Here is a 24,664-nt window from a genome sequence, read left to right on the forward strand (position 1 = left end):
AAGACCATAACAATGAATTTACCAGCACATAATGTATAGTGTTCTCAAAATGTATTTAGACACTTTTGTATATTTACAGTAAGTCACACTTAAAACAGTCTGAATGTCATTGCAATGCATCACAAAATATCAAAGCAAGTGACATCTGTAAACAAGTGATGCTAGAGATTTTCTCAGAACTTCCTTCCCCTTTCTGAGACATTTTTCAAAACAACTTTTAGCCAATGTTTTAATTATTCAAATATGTCTTATAAATGCCATTGGTTTGATTATTTTGTTAATAATGCATAAAGACATTTGGGCATTTTTAGAATCAGAATCAGAATGAGCTTTATTGGCGAGTACGCTTATAAGAAGAATTTGTCTTTTCAACAGGAGCTTCCAGTGCACAGAGAAAAAAAACAACAAGATAATAAAAATTAAAATGAATAATATATATATATATATACACACACACACACACTGTAGAAATACACAATAAGGGAAGAAAAATAACTTATGTACAAATATGCTGTCTCTACAGATATACAGTTTTTGCAAGAGAGTGGAATGTTACAAGAGGTAGGATATGTTATATTTATTTTAGGGAAATGTTAAGGGTGTCTTATGTGTTCAAATACTTTTTTAAGGAGCTAACACTACCATTTCAAACCTGATGGTGTCTAACTAATTTATGTTGTTGGGATCACTCTAGTAAAAGCTCACCTCAGGAGATCGGACATGAACTTTTAACCGGCTGGTGTTGCATCCATTCCCAACCGCCCTCTGAACCCCATTATGTAATGACATGCTGTTGGAGAAAGGGCCTTTCCCTGGGATGAAGGCAATATCCACCACTGGCTCCTGACTTCAAGAGTTAAAACCAGAGACAAAGGGAAATATGAATGATTTTTGGTATATTGTGTAAAGGCAGCATCATATAAACCATTAATGAAAAGACAAATGGGTGGTTGACAGGAAATATTTTTGGAAAGTTGGCATGTCCTGCGGTGTACCATGTTTATACTGCATCTAAATTATTTTAAAGAGAAATGTTGGCAATTCTGTTAAATGTATTATGCATCCAGCTTTTATGCCCCCATATTAATTGAGAGACAACATGGATTTTCTGTGCTTTAAGAAAATGTAATTGACACACCACAGGACCATTTCAAATGAATTAGTGAGGGCATAAATGTGATTAAAAATTGTGAAAAGCTTAAAAGTAATTGTGACCAAAGATATACACTTTCCCTCATACACATTTTAATATAAAGACTTGATGTTAATTAAAAAAAAGGTCCATTGACATGCTCCCCTCCCCTAGCAGTGCTTATTCACAGCAGTGAATCTTTTTAATGGGAATGGCAACAAGGCTCTGAGCGACAGACATAAAGTCTCTTCAATGGGCTGTGCTTCAGTTTAAAGTGTTTTTGGATTGTTCCTCTGAAAAAAATTTAACAAAATATCTTTCCAAGAACATTCAGTAGACAAAAACTCCAGACAACATGAGTTGTGGAAAATTAAATGGGATCTAGGAGATTTATACAACTTTATACTGTTCATGCCATTGAAAAAAACTATAATCCTACTCATCACAGCCTTGTTTTAATTCCTGTTAAAAATCAAAGATGGCGCTAGCATGAATAAGATCTGGATTGATCAAAAGACGTACAGAACAGAAGGAATACCTGAATTTGACTTTGTTGAGCACACTTTTGGCATCCTCATATGTGACACCTATCAATGACTCCTTGTTAATGGCAATAAGCTGATCTCCAGGTCTGAGCCTTCCATCCTACAAGACCAAAGAAGTAAAAAACTTTACTAAATGTTGCTGATAAGCCATAATTCATGGCAGACGTTCAGCTTGAAAAGGCAGCAACAACAGCATCAGCAGGAACATGATCCCTTTCTACTACACATCAACCACCATACCAGGTGGAGGCATCTCTCGTTTCACACCACTACAGCAACTTCATTCCCCCAGAGACACCAAAGTCACAAAAACGTTACAACTGTGCCAAAAGTCTCGGATACGAGGCAATTCAATGCGCTCCCAAGGATTCCCTGTAATATAGGTTCAGAAATGGGCTGTATTTAAAACGTCAGGAAAACTTCCCAAGTATCTTTAAAGCTAGTGGGTAAGTCTTATGAAAACTGTCAAGAACATGTCCAGGTCATGTTTCACCCCAAAATCCAAAGAAAGAAATTCATAATTGTTTTGTTTAAAGAAAATGAAACCTATTTCAGGAAATGTTTTGCATTTTTTATGACTCCCCCCAAGTCTAATTAACATAATAAATGTAATAGCAACTGCCTTTCAAATGTAAGCTCAGTCAATAAACAATCTTCATATTACAGTGATTAAACAGAGGTAAATTATTACTATAGATATCTAATAATAAATATTTCTGCATTACAATGATGAATTGGATTAAAAATGGAATTGCAAAAAAAGCTCAGAATTAAAACATCTAGACACATTATGGTAATAGGAATTGTGGAGGGGGCAATCATGCAAAAAATCTTCATGGTTTTAAAAAAGGCTTTATTTTCATTATGTAAACACTTTTTTGGTAGCATTAAACAATACGGTTCCATTCGTTAACATTAGTTATGCATTAGAAACAATGAATAATATATTTTTTATAGCATTTATTAATATTTTTCAATGTTAGTTCATAAAAATGCAACTGTTTATTGTTAGTTCATAGTGCATCAACTAATGTTAACTAATACAACTGTTGATTTTAAAGATGTATTACTCTGTTGACATGACTTTATGTTTATAATTTAACTCTGTTAAATTAACATGAACTAAGAGTAATAAATGCTTTAAAAGTATTGTCCATTGTTATTTCATGTTAACTAATGTTTTTAACTAATGTTAACCAATGGAACCTTAATGTAATGTGTTACCATTTTTTCTTTAGATTTTGGGGTGAATTATGAACTAGATATGTTTTTTGTGAGATTAACAATATTTTCTTTAGATTTTGGGGTGAATTATGAACTAGATATGTTTTTTGTGAGATTAACAGTATTTTCTTTAGATTTTGGGGTGAATTATGAACTAGATATGTTTTTTGTGAGATTAACAGTATTTTCTTTAGACAATCTTCCAACTGACTACAAAACAAACAAAACGTTTTATTTATTTATTGTGTTTCTTTTTTTCTGCTTAGATAGGATGGTACAGTGTATGGCTTCTGAATTCTGAACATTGATTCTGGAAAGAAGACTCAAATCTGCTATAGGCCTTTATATTATAAATGTTGTAGATGGCCAGTGGTCTGACACTGTCAATTTGAGCAATATCAAATATCTAAGTTGCAGCACAATTGTCCTGTAGGTGAAGAGTACATCTACTCTCTCCTTTCTGAGTTTTATGTTCCACAGGTAGGGTGATGTCCTAGGCAGCCATCTGTACACCTGACCTCTGCAGTCTTGCTCTGCCGTGACAGCATTCTCCATCACCAGAACAGCACCACACATAAGCCCAAGAGAGTATTTCGCTATGCCTATCTCGTCTGTCAAATAGAAACTCAAAACGACTGGGGAAGAGACATGGTCAAATTAAATCAGAGTCCCCAAACCTAATGTACCTACTGCTACACTTGAACCTAATGCACTACTCAAACACTGGGATGAGACAATGTACAGCAGGGGATAAATTGCTTAGACAGTTCTGAGAGATGCCAGTAAGAGGAGTTTTTCATTGGCTCAGGCTCACTTAGTATGCAACTGACATTCTAGGATGTCATCCTCTGTGTAATCTTTACCCCCTTTGCTATAAAGATTGCTAAATGTGTCAGAGCTTAATGGTAAGGTGTAAAAAGCTGAGCGATCCTTGCTTAGGTTTAGGTTCCTGGAGGTACTTAATCGGTTTCTTAGCCGTAGGTCAGTCAAAACACTTCCCAGAACTGTGTGACATTTCCCACTCATTCCTGTCTGCTTCTTGCACTCTCTCTGGCTGTGTCCGAAAGCTAAAAGCTATCTTTACAGGCAGTATAAGGAGGTAAAAATCCAACAAGGCACATCTAAACAAAAAGTTTGTGTAACATCCTGTCTACAGAGATGCCTTCATTTGGTATGTTCCTGAAAGCATCATAAATGTATCCTTGCTGCATATGACATTACAGTCCTGGGCTTGCGGTTTGGCTTTTGGTGAAAGAATTAAAAATTATATAAATTACAATGTTATTTTTTTTCAACTTATAACGCCATTTCAACAGAGAAATAAGCATTGTGTTCACAAAAGTTTTGCTTGGTTATCTGTAAAGGATCATTAGATTTGATGTTACAGTGCCTTGTCAGTATGAGGTGCCTTCATACACAAAACATTGCCTGTGAAGTCATTGACTGACTGGGCAGCAAGGCAGCTGCCATTGGTTTCAGTTCAGACACAGCCTCCGTCTCTCTCACTGTCTCACCCGATGGCAATCTCCTCCAGACAGTACTTCCTGGATGAAAACTGCAGGGCCGTCAGGTCTGTTGGAGCCTCCTCCGATGGCAATACCCAGACTGGAGGAGCGGGCAATTGATATGAGCTGAATCACTCCTTCACCTGGGTGACTGAAACCAAACAACAACACACACAATATTACAACACAGAAAACATTTTAACCTGTAAAATGCGCTTTGAGTGAAATCATCAAAATTAAATGTTTGATTAATGTCAAAAGTTTAATTTAACATGTCTTTAACAAAATTATTTTTAAGGGTTAGTTAGAGTAGCAGGTTACCATTTTTTACAGAGTAAAGTACAGTGTGGGGCTGAAGTAAACTGTGTGTTTGTCAAAATAATTTGTCAAACAATTCAGGTGCTAAACTTTACCAGATTATATAATTAAGTTTCAGTACCTTAGGGAGCGTAGCAAGGGTCCTGTACTGTTGTAATTACTCTGAGAGCCTGCAGGACTAAGCAAGAGTGGACTCTGTGATCTGGATGAAGACCCTGAAGATGTGCTGTCCAAGTATCTGCCTGCTTAAGCAGAAAAATAAATTGTGATCACCAAATGCTTGAGGTCACATCTAAAAAAACATGTCTTGATCCTAGGTAGTTCATATTCATGTGAGACTCTATCAGAACCACCAGAGGGCAGTGACAGAAATCATCAATTAATCTGCATTAGTGGCGTCTGTAATATACAACGTAAAAGCAATATCACTCCAGTAAGAGGGCTGTTGTATTGAAAATCATCGTAGCTGATACCAATTCCATAGACTTATATTCTGTAAAATAGAGTGTGATAGCTCTTGTATAATGCAGCACAAACTAAAATATTAAACATGCAAAAATTGCCCTTGACAGGCAATATATAAAGGTGCCCTGAAGTTCACAAAAGTAGAATGAGCTTGCTTGAGTTTGGAGGACTTTGCTATTATCAAAGACAAGCATATAAAATGCCTGAACGAGGTCATCTCGTTTGCACTTTTAAATTAAAGACTTAAAATGAAACTCTTTGCTGCGCTTTAAGCAAGTTACATCATTAGAATATGGAGCGGGGATAAGGCTGTGTAGTCTGAGCATGCTCTCTGTTCTTAAGCAGTGTGTCTTTCCCCGGCAGAAACAGATGTTCACAATTGCATAATGGACAAATGCGCTGTCTTAAGCCATTTTCAAATGGAGATTTATTTCTCCCCCAATGTTCAAATCCAAAAAGGACAGATTGGTTTTTTTTCGGGAAAAAAACACAAACATTTCACATTTCACATTTCACCAGTTGTACGATTATATTTCAGTACAAGTATAAATATAATAGTTAAAAAGGCCAGAGATGGAGTGACCGTCTCCCCCACCCTCTTGATTGAAGGCCAGTTGTGAGTATCATATTGCATGAATAAGCATTTCCGAACCATTATTATATCACATAAGTAGTGAGGTTAGGACAAGTGACATTCTAGTGAAGAACATAGTAAAGAACTCAGTGTATTTTAAGTTTATTTGACAATGACTGAGAAAGAGAAACATACTATGCTGAATGGGAGAATTCCTGGTAGATCCCGTGCTGCCGTTTGAGCCATATTTTTCAAGAAGCTCTGCAAATTCCTGCCTACATAAGGACAAAAGAGGAAATAACAATAATGCAACCAACCCCCCAAAAAGAAAAAAGATTATAAGCCTTCAATCACATCATAAAAATTCTCCCAAATACCTTTAGACACCTAAATGAAATAACAGTTCTTCCTGCCCTCAGATTATGTAAGAACAGATTTACTGTTCCAAAATAATATCATGACAGTTCATTCATTTAGGACGCAATAGTGAGGGACTCAGGAATGTTATCTACAGAACCCAAATATGCTCTAAGCAGATATTAGTCCTCTCTAGAGGGCTGAATACAATGATTAAAATATTCAAGATCATAAAAAAAAAGGCAAAAGCATATGTAGACAATGTTACTAATATTCTAAAGCTTTTGTTCTCCTTTAAATATTAAGTAATAATGGTTGTTTGATGCTGATATCTAGAGAGCAATGTGGCCAATGGCCAGTGCTGGGTGTAAATTGATTTTAAATTTATACGCTACTGTAATAAAATTACTTTTCAAGTAAAAAAGTATAACACATTACGATTTAAATTCTTGTAATCAGATAACAGTTACTGACTTTCAATTAAGTAACTTACATTTAAGTGCATTGCATACACATTTCTAAAATAATATTATTTGATTAGAATACATTAAAACATAAATGATGTTCATATGTACTTCTGTTTGCGTTTCTATAATAGCTAAAGGGACATCAACAATTAGGGAGGAAATATAGACATTATTTTGAGCTGAAAAACTTGAAAATTGTTTTAGAAAGTTAAACTTAAAAGTACAGTAATTAGTAATGTGATTACTGTCCCATGAAGTAATCAGTTAAGTAATCTGATTATACTTTAGTAAATTTAACGTAATTAGTAACTTTAAGAAATTAGTAATCTGTAGAGGCTTACTATTTTTGAGAAACTTACCCAAAACTGCCAATAGTTGATATATGGCTCATATACATTTTCACAGTAAATGAACACAGGAAATATCCTTTTAGTTTATGACTCTTACTATTGCCTTATACTATTACTGGAAGATAAAACTAATTACATTTATTTTCTAGAATTTAAGACCAAGCTTGTAAGTAAAAATAAACATGCTAAGTTCTCCTTTTAGTTCGGCTGGGCACCATCTCTACTCTACTTAATTATTCCTCTCCATCTCAGTCCATGTCCCCCAGACACCTCTTGAGTGCCAGATGTAGGTCAGCAGAAACATCCCGTCACTGGAATCAAAGCCTCTTCAGTTATGGACGTGTTCATTACGCACTGGTTCGCAGCCCTAGTCACTGGCCTCTTTACCTATATGCAGGTGTCCCTGAGTGGCCCCATGTACACAAGAAACTCTAAGCAGATCTTTGCTTATTCCTTTCTCTCCCATTCTGCACCTCTACACTAGTTTTATTATTTTTATACTTAAGCATTGTCTTTTCCAGTGAATTAATATCTTAAAATGATAGTTCACCCAAAAATGACAATTCTGTCATCATTTAATATCCCTCATGTTGTTGCAAATGCGTATGACTTTTCTTCTGTGGAACACCAAAAAAGATGTTAAGCAGAATGTCAGCTTCGGTCACCATTCACTTTCATTACATTTTTGTCCATACAATAAAAGTGAATGGTGACTGTCATTCATCCTAACATTTCTTCACTTTGGACAAATTAATAAATAATGTAAATGGACAAGGGGCTGCAGCCACTAGTTGATTAGTTCTGACACTAGGTGATGTGCTGGGTCAATGTCGACTAGTTGTGATTCACATGACTTCAATTGTGATTGTTCTATATGTGGTGAACAATCAGACCAGATGACATTCCATGAGCCAGTTTATGGCAGAGCCCCTCTCTAAATTTCAAGGCAAAGAAAAGTTGTTCTGTTTTGGTTAGATCATGGCAGGACCAACGCAAACAAATGTCAAGCACAGCCATCAGATATGCTGCTTGGACAACTATCACATACTTCAGAATGTAAGGCCCCAGACCTTCCAACACATTGGAAAAGACTTCTCATTGGTTCATGAGTGTTTTCTTAGCTGCATCTTAAAACCCCAATCATAAGGTTTGACCTAATACAAGAGGTGAGAAAGGCCTTAAATATCTTCAAGACCTCTCCAAGCAACATTAACTAACCATGTTGCAAACGCTGAAACAAAGAAGCCACAAAGACAAATCTTTACACACAAAAGTTTATTCGAAACCTGGACACCAACTGCAACACATCCACTCCATGTTTGTTCACAGAACTGTTAATGCAAATTGCAGTTGTGCAATTAGCACAATAGTTCATACAAATGAAAATATGGTGGTATAAATTAATGCATGCAAAATATTTAATCTTTCAATATCACGTTTGGTCTTTACATCTTCCGAAAAATGCCATGAGTATATTTGAAGAGGTTTGGAAAAGGAATAATGCATAGATGAGACTTTAAAGACATTATTCTATAGAGCTGTTGAAAAAAAAAATGTCAGCGATGCATCGCGATTCATACTCAAACGATTCTGAATCGATTCTCAAAAGAATCAGAATCGATTCTGAATTCAGTTGACATCACGGCAGAGCAGTGGCACTGGTGCGAGCTAAAGACAGATGTGGAAACAAAGACGCGAGTTAAGCGCGTACACTAAATTCAAGTGCACAAACACGACTGTTTGCAGACCAGTTGTATCAAACTCATGACCATTTGTGCCCGAATGAAACTTCAATCCTGACATTCTTTCACAAACCCACGCACATAGCAACGGGAGAGTTTATTTGTGAAAGATGAGCTTGCACACATTATTGCACTGATTTGCACACAAAGGGGGAAACACAAAAGAAAATAATGACGAGTCAGCGGTTTAGATGTTGGTGATGCCTTTCTCTACTCTTGCGTGCTCTCCATTTCAATGGCTTTTGTCATTGCCAGTCAGTCGTATGTCAAGCCAGTGCTCACACCTGATGATAAAGGTTTTATCTTCTACTCGCACAGCAAACAGATGCATATGCTTGTTACATTTCTGAAGCAACAACTGCGCTATATAAACCGCTGTGCAGGTGAGGAGAGGAGAAGCTAACAGCTGCACCATCACAGAAGCATATATATCTCTCATCCTGGACCAGCAATTTCCATTTGTGCTTAAAAATTAAAATGAATAGCATGGCATAGATTAATTTTAAATAATAATTAAATGCAATTAAATTATTTACAATGCTTACATTTTTTTTTTTAATAATAATAGAATCAGTTGATGTCATAGTATTCAGTGTGTTTTGATGGAGAACCAATATGTTTTTGTGCTTTAAGAGATTTTTATAAGGTTAAATGAAAGAAACTGAAAAACTGAGATACTCTTTTAAACTATAGAACCATTTATTTAATCTTGTGGATGTTCCATGTTTTGTTCACAGCTCATACTGAATGTAAAAGGCCAGTTTATGTAATGTGACTCATTCTGATTTTTAAAACAGCCGTTTAATAAAAAGCTGAAAGGGAAAATAGAGAGTAAAACATTTATTTTGAAGCAACTGAAAAAAGAAAGATATTGAAGGACAAGATGCATCGTGATGCATCGAGAATCATTTTATAATCAAATCCTTACCCTTTGAATCGTAATCGAATCGAATCAAGAGGCCAGTGAAGATTCACACCTCTATAATTCTAACTATGTACAGAGAGGGGAGGGTGAGCCAGACTCTATGGGCCCCCTCCAATCTCAGCAGCCAATCATAACCCTGAACAAGAAGTGCCAAACTAAAATCTCCTCCTAAACAGGAAGGTATAAAACTATCCTTCGGATGACCACACCTTTGTTCTGAGTTCCCAGGTGCTTGAGTTTGGGAGCAATAACAGAATAAAACACTTCTCAGTTGTGGTCTCACTCTACGAGATAATAACAGAATCATAATAACAATCTAAATCTCTGGCCTGAGTGGGAGAAGATGTAACAGAATACAAACCATCCAACGTGTCTCCAAAGTCTCACTCAATGAGAGAGAGAATAACAGATCACCCAATGTTCTAACTGTCCATCCAAGAGACAGAAGAAGATCGACCAAGTACCAAGTCTCACTACAAGAGCTCTGATGAGCAAACCTTCTCTTCAAGTTTCATGCATCTGTATGTTCCAAATGATGAATCTTGCACAGACATAAGGGCTGTATATCTGCATGTTCCAGATTGCAAGAACCCTCTCCGTGCTTCTAGGAGATCTGCATTCCTCAGCTCCTTCATGTCCAAGGCTGTTAAAAGAATCCAGCTCCTTCCCCATTGTAACAGGGCCCTGAACCCCAGTGGAAGACGTCTCCATCACCGAATTCATAGACCGATCAAGAAGAACGTAAATATCACTGCTATGTAAATATCAGTTTATGATTCTCTAAAGTTCTTTAGATTACATAACCTGTATATCAAATGTCTAGCAAATAATCTTTGAGTTTTTCGATTAAATAGAAATAACATTTTCACCTTATAATTAACAGAGAAACGGCAATTTATCTTTCCATAAATAATAGTCATACTTTTAATGTAGCCATTGCTACATCCAGTTCACTTGCATCTTTCCATCCTTTGCACTTTTATTTACCTATTCATTTGTTATCTTTTAGCATATTAGTACCATCTTGTAGTTTTGTTATTTATTTTTGTTTATCTTCTTGTAAATAAAACAAAATGTATTAAAACTGTGTGTTGGTTTTGATGATACAGAAGAGCTTTTAGAGTTAGGCCGCATCTCATGAATACTTCAGTTGGGTGTTTGCTGTCCTTTTCTGCATATCGCGGTGCCATTTTTTTGGTCTGCATTGTATAACACAACGGCTCATTTCAGCTAATAACGGCCCATTCAGCACGTTTTGCGGCCGAACCACCGGCCCGCTCGGTTCTCCCGATGGCCATTCCGCCCCTGATCAGCCCCAAAGTGTGTCGCAAAGCTATTTCAAGCAAAAACCGAGAAATAGCTTCTGGTCCCATAGGAACCAGGAAATAATTGCGATCACATTAACAAAGAGGAGCATGAATCGAAGGTTGCATTTTCACTCTAAAATAAAGTGACAGTTAAGTTTAGGGTTTGGTTTGGGTTAGGGGTGGAGTTAATAAAATATGCATTCCATAATTTAGAACAAATCTCACTTATAGCAGCAATCTGTGAACATTTCACAATAAAACTGAAGCTCACACGTGTCTGTACGATCAACAACAATTCCACCTTTGGCCACTGGGGCAGCTATTTGAATTTCAGTAAGCACAGGCCAATTTTAGAAGCTAAACTTTTGACCTACTGTGTGTCGGTCAAAAGTTTACAGCGTGATCAGTCTGAAAATGCACTATGCAATGGTATGATACCATGGGTTCAAAGCAGCTTCAATAACTTGGCCCTTACTTCTCATAGATCACATTCCTACAACCCTAAGCTAAAAATATATCTTTCAGATGCTAGGTGTACTCTAGGTGACAGCTTTCAAAGTGAAGTATGTGATGTAATGTAAAAAGAGCTTTTTCCTCCTTTTTCCTTGTCCTCAGGATGGGTTATCAGTGCAGATTAAAAGGAAGGAGGTCAGGCAAGGTCAAGATGCATAATGGTAAGGAGCTTACTCAAAGGCTTGAGCACTGTCTGAATAAACCACAGTGGAAACGTACACATTCTTAGCTGCCTTCCTCATACATACACAAACAAAGCCCCTAGAAATGCTGCGTTCAGTCTTTGGGTCCCTGAAGACTTGCAGGTTGTTAATATGCGGTTGAAGGCTGTGGAGGTCTTTGCATGGAGGCAGCTGCATAATCCTCTCAATGCGCATTGGTTAGAGAGAACGCAGATTAAAGTGTGGAGATGCAAGGACTCATCACGCTCACAGCTAAAAACTGTGAGTCTGCTCTCATTTCCCCTCTCACACTCTCTCTCTCTCTCTCTCTCTCTCTCTCTCTCTCTCTCTCTGTCTCTCTCTCTCAGAATCAGACTTGCATGCAATACAGGATGACTTTTTTGCTTCATTCATACAATCCCTGTACTGCTGTTACAGAGCCATGTCTCTTGCTGCTCTGTCTGTATGTAGAGGTTTCTAAAGCACATTGAGGTCAGGGCATGAATTCTCACAGTAAACACATTTGGGATACTGCACTATACACGTTTAAATGTGTGCCTAAAAAAATACCTATTAACCACATAACTAAAAAGTTCCCCAGAAATATGGGAGAGCATTTAATCCTAATTTAAAATAGATTTCACTGCATGAACAGGTGTTTTTGTAGGCAGTAGTTTAGAATGTGAAGACCTAGCAATGAAGTTGACACTTCAGTCTATACCACCAAACAGAGCAAATGTTTTGAAAGCACCACAGAGCCACAGCTTTTTTGTGTGGTTCTTAGGTCATGACATGATATATGGTAATGACACATGCAAGAACCAATGAGGTTTGATGTTATTGATGTGTTATTACATTTATATTTAATTTGGGCTCTGTATACAAGAGATTTTACATTTTACAATTCAATCTGAGTTAATAGTGACTTACATTTTAGTTTGTTCATTATACAAAGTTATCGTATGCCATTTATGACACTTTTGAAATGTTTTTAAGCTATAAATTGAGTAACTATCAACTGCTACTGTATGCAAAACAGCAATTGCAACATTATATAAAATATCTCTTTTTGTGTACTGCAGAAGAAAGTCATATGGGTTTGGAACAACAAAAGTGTGACTAAATAATGACAGAATTTTCATTTTTGGAGACATTTGGCTTGATTAATAAAACTTTGAGGAAGAAAACAATGTAATCTCCAAGTGTTGGAGAGTGAAAAGGTCACTAGCATGGCCATGTGAATGCTGTTTTTCAACTGATAGGTTTAACTAAGGGGGCCTGTGGGCCAGAGGCCTGCGTTCTGCCTATAACCAGACCCATGCTGCCAGGAGCCTCTTTGAAAAGCACACCAAGAGACTCACATGTACTGCCAACACTCAGTCAGATCTAGTTTATGAACAAAATTATTCATCTTTCATTGAATTATTTAACATGTCTTCTGAGGGGTGGACATTCGAATGAAAGATGCTCAGGTCACACATTCATAGATCAATAACAGTAATCGAAGATGAGAGTGTTTAAGTGATGGCAAGGGCTAGTGAGTAAGTGGCAGAATAGGGATGAAAAGGACCTGCTGTAGAAGAGTCCAAAAATAAACCAAAAACAGCCCCTGGTTTTCCTGCTGAATAAATCAACTTATACCAGCATGACTTTTGGTGCTGGTCTATCTGGTGGACCACAATAACGTCTAGGTTACGGATGTAACCTCCGTTCCCTGATGGAGGGAACGAGACGTTGTGTCAAAGAAGCAACACTAAGGGTCTCTCTTGAGAGCCTTTTGCTTCTCTGATCTATGAGAAAAGGGCCAATGAGAAATTGGCAGACAGAATTTGCATGTCCCGCCCCCAGACATACGGGTATAAAGGGAGGGAAATGCGTCTGTTTCATTCAGGATTTTTCTGAGGAGACGACAATGAGGTTCGGTTGCAACAGTGGCTCGGTTCAGTGACGTGGCCGGGAGGACACAACATCTTGTTCCCTCCATCAGGGAATGGAGGTTACATCCGTAACCTCGACGATCCCCATCTGTCGCTCACTTCGACGTTGTGTCGAAGAAGCGACACTAGGGGTCCAATTTAAATCATGCCATGCATTGAGCCGTGTACATGTACTCCTGACACAGGAGCGGGCAGGTATTTTACGTGCCAAAGCGACCAGCTGTACCAGGCTTCACGTACCCTTCCCCAATGCTCCATAATATCGTCAAAGTCCACGTGGGACCCGTCCTGTGGAGCACCTATTCCAGTACAGGGTAAATTGAGTACCCGCATTAGTCTTGGTCGGCGAATTCCTCCGCTGAATTCGCAGACCAGAGGGCTAGGGAGGAGTCATCCAGGGAGCTGAGTTCGTGGGATCTCCTGGTGTAAAGGCGCACGGTATTACCTCAGTGGAGGGAAAGGGCGCTATGTGCAAGCGGTCCACCCGGCCAGTTTGTTAGCATGTACCTCGCAAAGGGATTGGGTGCTGCCCAACCCGCTGCTCTGCATATGTCTGCTAGGGAGGTGCCCCTGGCCAGTGCCCATGAGGAAGCAACACTTCTTGTTGAGTGTGCTCGGACCCGCAAGGGGGGGCACGGCTTGGGTGCGATAGGCCAACGTAATGGCGTCCACTACCCAGTGGGAAAGCCTCTGTTTGGAGACAGTGTTCCCTTTCAGCTGTCCAACAAAGTAGACAAAGAGCTGCTCAGAACGTCTACAGCGCTGCGTGTGGTACAAGTAGATACGCAAAGCAGGTACCGGACACCACAACGTAGGGGTTGGGCCTGCCTCCTCCCGGGGCAGCGCTTGAGGTTCACTACCTGAAGTGGTAGGAACCTTGGGCACGTAGCCCGGTCGCGGTCTTAGGATCACGCGAGTGTCTGCCGGACCGAACTCCAGGCAGGTATCGCTGACAGAGAAAGCTTGCAGGTCCCCGACCCTTTTGATGGAGGCGAGCACGATCAGGAGGGCCGTCTTCAAGGAGAGGGCCCTGAGTCAGACTGATTCTAGCGGCTCGAAGGGGGGTCTCTGAAGGCCTGAGAGGACCACTGAGAGATCCCAGGAGGGGAACAGGCTCAGCCGGGAGGGATTTAACCTCCGGGCGCCTCTTAAGAACCTGATAATTAAGTTGTGCATACCCAAAGACTTGCTCTTTTCCCAGTTGACCTGAAGCCCTAAACGGCTGAGGTGCCTGAGGTGCCATTCCTTCGGAGGAAGAAAAGCCGCAACCGCAACTTGCCATGGTCATGTTCTCGCAGTGAGAACATGAGCCATCCACAAACGCTGCCTCGGTGTGAGACACACAAGACGGCGCCTGTGACCGTCAGGAGCGGAGACCACTCTACCGCATCCAGGAACTACACAGGGGCAGAAGGGCATCTTTATAAAGACACATCCTGAAAAGGACATTCAACGGCAGCTATGTATATGCTCTTTTAGAGAAATAAACTCTTTTACTGCGCTGTCGAAGCGCCCAGGGGCAAAGCTGCACTGCCGTGCAGAGAAGGAGAAAGCCGCTGATATGCGCCGTATATCCAACAGCAATCGCTCAGAGATAGGAGGAACAGTGTGTGACTGTTTTTCTCATAGATCAGAGATGCAAAGGGCTCTCAAGAGAGACCCCTAGTGTTGCTTCTTCACACACAATGTCGAAGTGAGCGACAGACAGGGAACCATGTTTTCACCTGCAATGATCTTTCTAGTGGAGCTGATTGACTGAGGATGTCTTGCTGGTTAAGTTAAAAAGGCTGGTCAAGAACACCAGCACACAAGCATCCACTACACAACAAGGCTGGTCTTTATAGTAGGATTTTTAGCCTTTATTGTCTTGATAAATGCTGGAGAAAACACTTGAAAAAGTCAACTCAGTCATGTGCTGATTTCCAAACAAAAGTTCAATGAAATCTGATGGGTTACTGTAACAGTGAGATTTAGCAGGGTAAATCCATCTCTTACTATCTTGAGGGCTGATATTATCAAGGATGGATTGGTGGCTTACCTGGATTCCTCATCCCTGGCAATCAGAAGGCGCATGTGATTTGTTGAGGATGCTGCTCTAAGAATATCCACCGCTCTACAAGTAAATAACAAAAACAGAAAGATTAAAGGCATGATAAAAGTATGACCAGTCACTAATTTTGCCTACCACCATATCTATCTATCTATCTATCTATCTATCTATCTATCTATCTATCTATCTATCTATCTATCTATCTATCTATCTATCTATCTATCTATCTATCTATCTATCTATCTATCTATCTATCTATCTATCTATCTAGCTATCTATCTATCTATCTATCAGCCTGCCTGCCTGCCTGCCTGCCTGTCTGCCTGCCAAGTGGAAAATGCTCATGTAATTTAACTCTAGTCATAAATTGGACATGGCCCCTTTAAGAAGTGGAGTTTTGTGACACCTGAGTTTTGTTATATCTGCTTTACGGCACTCTCTCATGTTAGAGACATGAAAACATATATTGTGCGTGAAAGCTCCCGGTTTTGTTCATTGGTTGAGAATTCTTTAGGTAAATATAACATTTTATACATGCGAGAACTGGGTATGTACATTTACAATTAATCATATCTTATTTAATTATTTATAGCCCACAGTGTTTTCCAGTTTAGTGAATAAGTGTAATATACGTTATATGTGTAAGTATGTGTAATGAGAATTGTATTGCTTAAACTGCTATACATATCATTGGATCCTAGTTAGAATGATTTAAGTATGTGTTAAATGCATAAAATACTATGAGTGTTTAAGCGTGTGTTAAATTGATAACATTCTGTGAGTGGTTTGAGCAAGTATTTTATATTCCTTAGTTCATATTCCGTATTTCATTTTCCGTATTTCATTTTTTGTAGTTCGTTATACCATAATACATATCTATCTATCTATCTGTCCGTCTGTTTCTCTGTACTGTACATTTCAGATTTCTGTATGATTAAGGGTTCAGCACATTACAGTCTTCAAGTATTCTCGGGTCACTCTTTACACTGACTTAGCAGAAGTACACCAGAGGAATAACCAGCATAAGATAAAAAAAGAGGTCAGGTATGTACCTTTCACTTGTCACACCAACTAAGCTTTCACCATTTACCTCCAGGATTTGGTCTCCAGGCTCTAGGTTTCCTAAAAAAAAAGGCATTTTCAAAAACAAACTTTAAATGGCCACATGGAGAGAAACAGGAAGGCTATGTCATCAAGCACATTAACCATGAGTTTAGTGTGCAGGGCATTTAAGAGCAGTCATGTGTGATGAGGAGGAGGTTGGCGCCGGCCAGTGAGGACACATGGCTGTCCCTGAATCGGGCTAATCAGCAGGGAGGCTGATAAAGACTAGCCGGAGGCGCCAGTTCGAGAGAGAGAGATGCACACTGTCGTGGTGCATGTGTGTTCGTGTTTGTTTTATGTTTTTATGTTGAGTTTTTAGTCAAAATTATGTTTACTGTTCAGCCGGTTCCCGCTTCCTCCTTACTCATCCTTTAGCTGTTACATAGGTGCCGAAACGCAAGAGGGAGGAGGGATGTACTGTCGCAGAGTCCTCGCCACTGCCATCTGCCAGAGAAGCAGCCACGGCCAACTGCCTGGTGACGGAGGTGTCGCCGCCGAGAGCCGGAGGAACCGCTGCCGTCCGCCAAAGAAGGGGAGAAGCAGTTCCATCCACCAGGGGACAGAGGACTTGCTGCCGTCTGCCAGGGGAGGAGCGAGCTGGTGTCCACCAGAGGGTGGAGGAGCGGTTGAGGACCAGGCGACAGTGCGTCCAGGAGCCGGCGAGCAAGTTTTTCTCTCTCTCTCCTCTCTCTGTCATTCCTCCTCAATCTTTCCCTCTCCCCCTTCCCTCCCCTCATCTCTCCCAGGGCTCCAAAATATGGGGAGGACCTGCTGGCAGGCACACCTGGAAGGGCAACACCCCCCCTCCAGGAAGGGAGAGGTGGGGACTGCGTCATACCAGGGGTTTCCCCAGCCTGAGACGAGCGATGGAGGAGTGTGACGAGAAGGCAGGCGGGCCTGGCCCATGAGGACACAGGCTTGAATGGAGCTAATCAGCCAGCAGTGTGATAAAGACTAGCCGGAGGCGACAGTTCACGAGAGAGAAGCACACGGTCATGCAGCATGTTTGTTCATATTTGTTTTATGTTTTATGTTGAGTTTTTATAAAAATGTATGTTTAATGTTCAGCCAGTTCTCACCTCTTCCTTGCCCATCCTTTATCTGTTACATCATGATACGAACATAAGCAGATTGCTGATATTCAGTAAAACAACACTATTGCGAGTGTGAAATTGCTTTCATACAACAGTTGTATAAATAGGTCTTTAGGAACTTTCATTTTAGACACTTTATAGGCAGTTATTTTGTATAGTTTTATAGTCTAGAGATGCTGTCAAAGTTGCATATTGACAAGCAGCACACAGACTACAGCTTGTTGGAAAAGCACTGCAAAAACAGACAAGCCAAGTGATACAAACAGTGAAGCACATGATTTCTCATACGTTTTAGCAAATTGTGCTGTTAGTTTACTGAGAAGAGAAATACTAAAGCCCTTAATCCTTTTCATTTCCTTGACATATTGAAAACATCTCTCTTAAGATGTAGGTCAAGGTTACCTCTACTCAACCCCTTCTGTCTATGCGCAAAGTGATATCTTGTCAGATCCAATCAAATCCAAAAAGGAACCAATTTGCAAAGTCCCAAAGAGATCACATACATTGGCCCCAAAATGTATTTGTATACTTAAGCCACACTTAAAAAATTTATGAATGTCTTTACATTAAATGATAAAATATCAACCCAAGTGACATTTATTTTTAAAGAACTTTAGCACTAACTCTCTTTTCAGGTGAACCATTTTACAAAAAGTAAGTTATACAACAGATTAAGACCTAATTGATTAAAACTCCTTGGAGTCAAACTTTGTGGAACATGTCCATATTTAAATATAATGAACTACGCCTGTGGTTACACTGCTAGGACACCTGTGTGAACTTAAAATCACTTAAAATCACCTTAACATCAGTTAACGTTAGCATCATTTGTATGCATATGCTACTTGGCATGTCTAATGCAATGACATTCAGACATTTTTAAGTGTGACTTAAGTGTTCAAAAGTGTCCAAATACTTTTGGCGCCACTATATGTTCTTCTATGTCTCAGATAATTGTTTTAAAATTACCCTGAATGAACTTTGAAAAGCTGACAAGATTACTTCTGAATATTTCTCCCATGTAAAAGCTAGTCTGAGTTTAACAAGCTTGATATGTTTTTCCTCCAAACCAAAGAGTGTCATCAGGAAGCTCTAAATGGTGAGCTGACTACAATTGTGTGAGCAGGCTCAAAACAAATAAAGTCACTGCAGTGCGCAGGCGCCCATATAAGCTCCCGTATATCCCGTGCATGGCAGCAGCAGAATGGGAGACAGACTCTAATTCCAGTCCGTCAGGGGCATTAACTCTAAGCAGAGGGATGACGCTAAACTCTCCTTCACATGTGAGAGCCTTAAGCAGAGGTATACGCAGTGAGATAGACAATCTGTTTCCCAGAAATGTAAACAACTTCAATGACACAGTTTTCTTTTTAGATTTGTTTCTAAGCATTATAATTTCTGTTCATGCGGCACTTATACTGTAATTCACATTAAAATAAAATAAAAATTATGAATTTGAATGAAATCTAATCTCTAATTTTGATTGCTTGATGAAAGGAGATGCTTTGATTCATAATAACAAGATTGATTCCCTTTGTTCATTAGCAAAAGCTGTCCAAAGTAATGTGGAACAAAGCAATTTAATTAAGCAGTTGCAGGTCAGAACAGATTTGAATTCACTGGCTGCAAATACAGCAGTCCCTCCAATGGGATGTTTGAAGTGTCTGTGTGACAACAAAATTATGTGCAGGTTCTCAATTTGTGTGAATGAGACATGTATGTCTTGTGGGTGATATGACTTGTTGAGCTTCAATGATAAATTAATTTCCACCATAATGTTTTAAACTCGAATGACAAAATTTTCGCCGTTAGGTATTTCACAGAGAAAGTTTTCTATTATTGCCCCTGGACTGTCAAAACCTGATTAGACAAACATGCTGCTACTTGGTGAGTCTAAGTTTTTCACACACAGTGTTGATTGTTTTTTAACACATTACTGTTCAAATAAACACTTTAATGTTATTAATGATAACGCTAAATTACATCAAGTATGAGTTTAAAGGAACACATTTATGGTTTGGTGTATGGGTTGTAGGGCCACATACAGCAGCTGTGGGAGGCATTTAGAGGATCATATAAATATGAGGATGCTCAAGACTACATGTAAAAGATCAACTAATATAACATTAAAATGTGTTATCAATGACTTATTGCATAATTCTATGAGTAGAATTCACAAGAGATCAGTAAAAAAAAGCTGTTTTAACCACTAAATAATGATTTAAAGAAATAGATACACAGTAGATAATGTGTAATTTGTAATGTTTACCTTTTGCATTCATAAAGCTAATGCACTAACACATTATAAAAGGCCAAAATATAAACATATTAATGTAACTTATGATAACACTAATACTTCTGCAAAGATGGGTGTATACAAGAATGTTAATATGTAGAATACAGGCAAAAGAATGATGATAATAGAGCTGTGGTACTATTTGTTTAGCCCGTGTGATATTTTCCTCACATACAAATATTAATGTGCATGAATTTTTAGGTGTCAATTTTCTGGAAAATTTCTATGGTAATACTCAGTATCGATAGGTTGCTGAACCGTACATATCTTCCACGGCCACTTGTTACTGCCACAGTGTCACAGAGTCAATGGGTGTCGGGTGACAAACCCGTTTGAAGAGCTCAACAGAGATACAGTAAGAAGCTGTTTAGTGGTCGGTAAGAAGTTTTCCTTCAAGTTCAAGCTGTTACGAAGCTGTTACGAAGCACTAAAACGAACTAAAAAATACTTCGTTTTGGACAGATTTAGTTCTAAATGACTTTACACCAGTTCTTTCTTTGATTTCGTAGTAGTAGAAGTATGCAGGAGTCTTGAAGTCAAAAAGGTTGAGAAAACGTTTTAGGAGAGTGTCTGGATTAATGTTTCAAACTGAAACTATGACAAAATATTCTATCATTAATCTTCGGTGAGAACTTACCATCACTGGAAGCAAGGCCACCAGGTAAGATCCTCTTCACATAAACTCCATATTCCTCTCCAGTTTGTTCTTTAACACCACCAATCACTTTGATTCCTTAAGAAGAGACAACATACGTGTCACTTAAACAAAACTACATGTTTTACTAAGTCCATAAACACCTTATGTTGTCCCCATAAAGTAACGATTTAGGTCAGAATTTACTTCTAAGAATTACATGTCGGAGCCGTAACTTTTAGAGCATCAGGTATACAGTATTCTGTGACGTATGCATCTTCCTGAGGTCACTAAATGCCTCTCGAGTAGTAAATCTCTCAGTAGACTAAAATGAGTTTATTGGATTTCAGTGGGCAACAGCAACTCTGAAGTTCTTACAGCTTCAAATCTCCCTGGTGACAGAATGATCCTCTTCCTGTGATGTAGATGATTCTCTGCCACATTGAATCCATTACCAAGTGTGTTAAACATGTAGAAATCCTGTTTTACGTTGTAGGTTAAATAAACACAGGGTTAATCTAAAAACAATAATCATGGTTCCCACTTTTTTGAACAAAGAAATTCCATGATTTTTCAATGGCCTTTCCAGCCACTTGTGATTACTGGATAAGTATTTTTTTTTAATAATTTTGATTCAGACCAATTGGCTAATGAATCATTCAGACCAATTTATGAACCGTGCAATATCTAACCAATTAGATATTTTTACTGCAGAGAAAATCTAGTAAAATGTACTTTTATAAAGATAAATGGTTGGTGTTTTATTTGAGAGGGCAACTACAAATTAATGTTGCCAAGCCCTTAATTGTTGAGACAGAAACAAGCTCTAACACCAACAAAACACCAAAGCCCTTAATGAGATGAGCATCTTCACACCACAACCTGTGGAATATTTATTTGCAGGCAGGATGCAAACAGAATAAAGGAATGAGCCAAAAGAGACTGCGTTACAGTGTTTTTACTATGGGTAAAGGGGTGCTTTTTGGCTCTGTAACACATGGACTCGAGTGGTTTATTGCTTTTATAAAATGGCAGCAATGACAAAATTATAATAGACAGAAATGTTCAATTAACAGTTAAATTAATTATTAATAATAATCAGAAATTGAAAAAATTCGACCAAGTACATAGTTCATTAGCCTAACTGTTTGCTGTTTTCAAGCAACAAAGCAACTTGTCACATTAAAGGTGCACTCACTAATTGTTCTTCATTAAAAAAAAAAGTAAATGTTAATGTTATTTATGTTTGAAATATGTATAATAAATGTTATTTATTTTTGAAACATGTATAAAATCACGAGCACTCACATGAGATGAAGATGAAGATGAAGAGTATGTCATGGTCCTGTTACTTTATCAGTCTGGGTTTTTGTGTGACAGGACCATGACATCATTGTCCTATGTCTTGTGTTTCAATGTTTGTCTTTGTGTGAGCGCACAACTTCGGTTTTTATTTCCCTGCTGTGTGCTCTTTGGACTGACTTGTGTTTCATGTCCAGTGCATGGTGTCTGGATTCTGAATTCCCTGTCTGGTTCGGCTTCGGTCTGTGTCGGGATCCAGACACTCATGCACCATGTTCACTCTGTTATTGATCTTATTTATTTTTTCTCTCACTCTGAGTTTTGGGTTCTGATTCTCTGCTCAAACTGTTACAGAGTAAACTTATAAAAGCTGTTTAATTCTACATGGAGAGGGTCCACTCATGGGGGCAGCCATGTTAGGATCACATGACCAGCCGAATACTTATGGCTTAATTTCAATAACTACCCTTTATTTATGGACTAAATTAATGTAGTTTTTTTTTTATCTGGGATTGCATATTCACAGATTCACTCCAAGATTAAACTTGTAGTTGAAGACACTTTAATAAACACAGTCAAGAACTGTGACCCTGGTAATCCTCAAAACATTTATGAATTTAATGCAATGCAAGGACTGGAAAAATGCTTGAATGATTATAAGAGCAAGAGTGTAGGTTTGGCTTGAACATTTGGGGGGTTGCAGCATGAAGCATTTACATGTTTCCATTGATCATGGTGTAAATAATGAGGGGGGGTATTTTCCATCCCACTGGAATCTACGCCCCTGTATGAGAGTACATCAGTTTCACACTTTTAACTCTCTACATGATAGCATTGCAAAAACGTGTTGTAAATAATTTTATTTAGCAGTGCTGTTTTGATTCTGAGCGCCACTTCCAGAATCTGTTTTCATGAAAATGTCTCCCAAAACAGAATCCTCTTTAAACACAATAGATTGTTGACGGGGCAAGTTGAGATGTAAGAAGGACAGGTTTAAGGAGCTTAGTGCTCCCTTCAAAAAAAAAATGTGATCTATTGTGAAGAGGAAGAGCAGGCTGCGGAATAAACACAGCAAAGAGAGCCCAAGCATATACTTGTGTGCGTGTGCAGATTGGAAAATAACCGTATCCTGAACCTATGCCATTGTTTCATTATGACACTATGTCAAATGCACCATTTCACTAGCCCTTGACCATTAGAGATCAGACATGCATTCTGTACTGTACAATGGCCCTCATTAAAGTTGACAAGAAAACATGCTGTATTTCTTATGTTTTGTATAACTGTATATTATTAATTTCTTTCAGTGCTTTCATAGTGCTATTGCTAAGGTGCTTCTCACATGCTGTTCAGAGACAAAAAATGCATTGGCCTTTGTGAACACATAAGAAGAGACTAGACATTTTTAAAAGTTGCTTATTTGCCAAAATTATACGCAGCATGTACAACAGATTTCGAATTCTTTTAAATCTGCGGCACTAGCATCAGCAAACGGAATTGTAAAAATACTGTTTTCAAACAGATTTCCCCAATACTGCACCTCATCTACCTTTGATTGGAAAACAGATAGACCACCACCAAACTCACACCATTAGTGTTTCTATGTCGGGCTGGTCGGGATGAGAAATTATTTGGTACCGCCACAGTGTTTTGGGGAATCAAACTATGAACTGCTGCTATAGTTGTCTATTCATATTAAGCTGAGAAGGAGAATGTATTTTAGCATTGAAAAAAATACACACTTAATTTTTAAGATATTAAGGGAAATTTGGCCAATACACACATTCACATTGATACAAATATCTAGTGAGTCACTTACCTAATCCATTTTCACAATCTGTAAAATCTATAGAATGCACTGCTCGATCTACTCCATACGGACCCATCAGTGTCCTATGCAGAACAGAAACAAGAGCAATAGGGAAGATGCTTTATTTACCATGTCAAACTTTGATAAATATTTGATAAAAATCACTTCACATTCACAATTTAAACTGAGTATCATGGTGATTCTGGTTAGATACAAAGAAACATGCAAAAACAAGGTCCTGAACTTTTTGTGAAAGGTGGTTTGAACCCCTTGGTCAAAATGGGCAATGTCATACAAATACCCTTGAAAATGTACAAGCTGGTAACTCAGTGTATATCATTATGTTTTACATAAACTACAGGTAAAGAAAGACAGAATCTATGGGATGCATTGTGCCTGAGAACTGTTACACAGCCCTGTTATTTCCATTTGGCAGTCAGTATTAATTATTTAGAATGAATGTCCTGCTTTGGGCAGGCTCTTAAAATGGATGCACACAGCGAAAACTGCATGTGTGATTCAGATTTTTGAGAACTCAGTCACATAGCAGTAATTAAGGTTTACTAATTTACTTAAGCAAATAATTAACATCAATTACTTAATTAAAGAAACTCTACACTCTTGGCAGAGGACACACTTCACATACAACTTAATATTACTTAAAGTTTCTTTTAGACAATACATCAAACCACTGGCAATATTTTGTTTGTTGACGGAAAATCTTGTAGCATCATTCACCAGAGAAGTGTCAAATTTTGATTATGTCAAAAATGCATCTTTTTCTCTCAGGTTCCTCTTTCTTTCCATTAATTAAAATGTGTACTTTATTACTTAAATCTCACTTTTTCTGAG

General features: G+C 38.4%; 1 protein-coding gene across 2 annotated transcripts in view; it reads right to left on the bottom strand.

The window, feature by feature from the left end:
* Positions 1 to 24,664, bottom strand: part of LOC127647257 (syntaxin-binding protein 4-like) — a 68,443-nt gene that overhangs the window by 23,359 nt on the left and 20,420 nt on the right. For both annotated transcript variants that reach the window (XM_052131400.1, XM_052131401.1), the window contains exons 2-10: positions 23,822 to 23,895; positions 20,704 to 20,799; positions 16,625 to 16,694; positions 15,561 to 15,635; positions 5,959 to 6,038; positions 4,846 to 4,966; positions 4,416 to 4,557; positions 1,671 to 1,777; positions 706 to 847 (exon numbers count right to left, since the gene is read on the bottom strand). In XM_052131400.1, coding sequence (XP_051987360.1) covers positions 706 to 847; positions 1,671 to 1,777; positions 4,416 to 4,557; positions 4,846 to 4,966; positions 5,959 to 6,038; positions 15,561 to 15,635; positions 16,625 to 16,694; positions 20,704 to 20,799; positions 23,822 to 23,895 — 907 coding nt within the window. The remainder of the gene's footprint in view (positions 1 to 705; positions 848 to 1,670; positions 1,778 to 4,415; positions 4,558 to 4,845; positions 4,967 to 5,958; positions 6,039 to 15,560; positions 15,636 to 16,624; positions 16,695 to 20,703; positions 20,800 to 23,821; positions 23,896 to 24,664) is intronic.

This window comes from Xyrauchen texanus, chromosome 8 (assembly GCF_025860055.1).
Source record: "Xyrauchen texanus isolate HMW12.3.18 chromosome 8, RBS_HiC_50CHRs, whole genome shotgun sequence".
Classification (NCBI taxonomy): Eukaryota; Metazoa; Chordata; class Actinopteri; order Cypriniformes; family Catostomidae; genus Xyrauchen; species Xyrauchen texanus.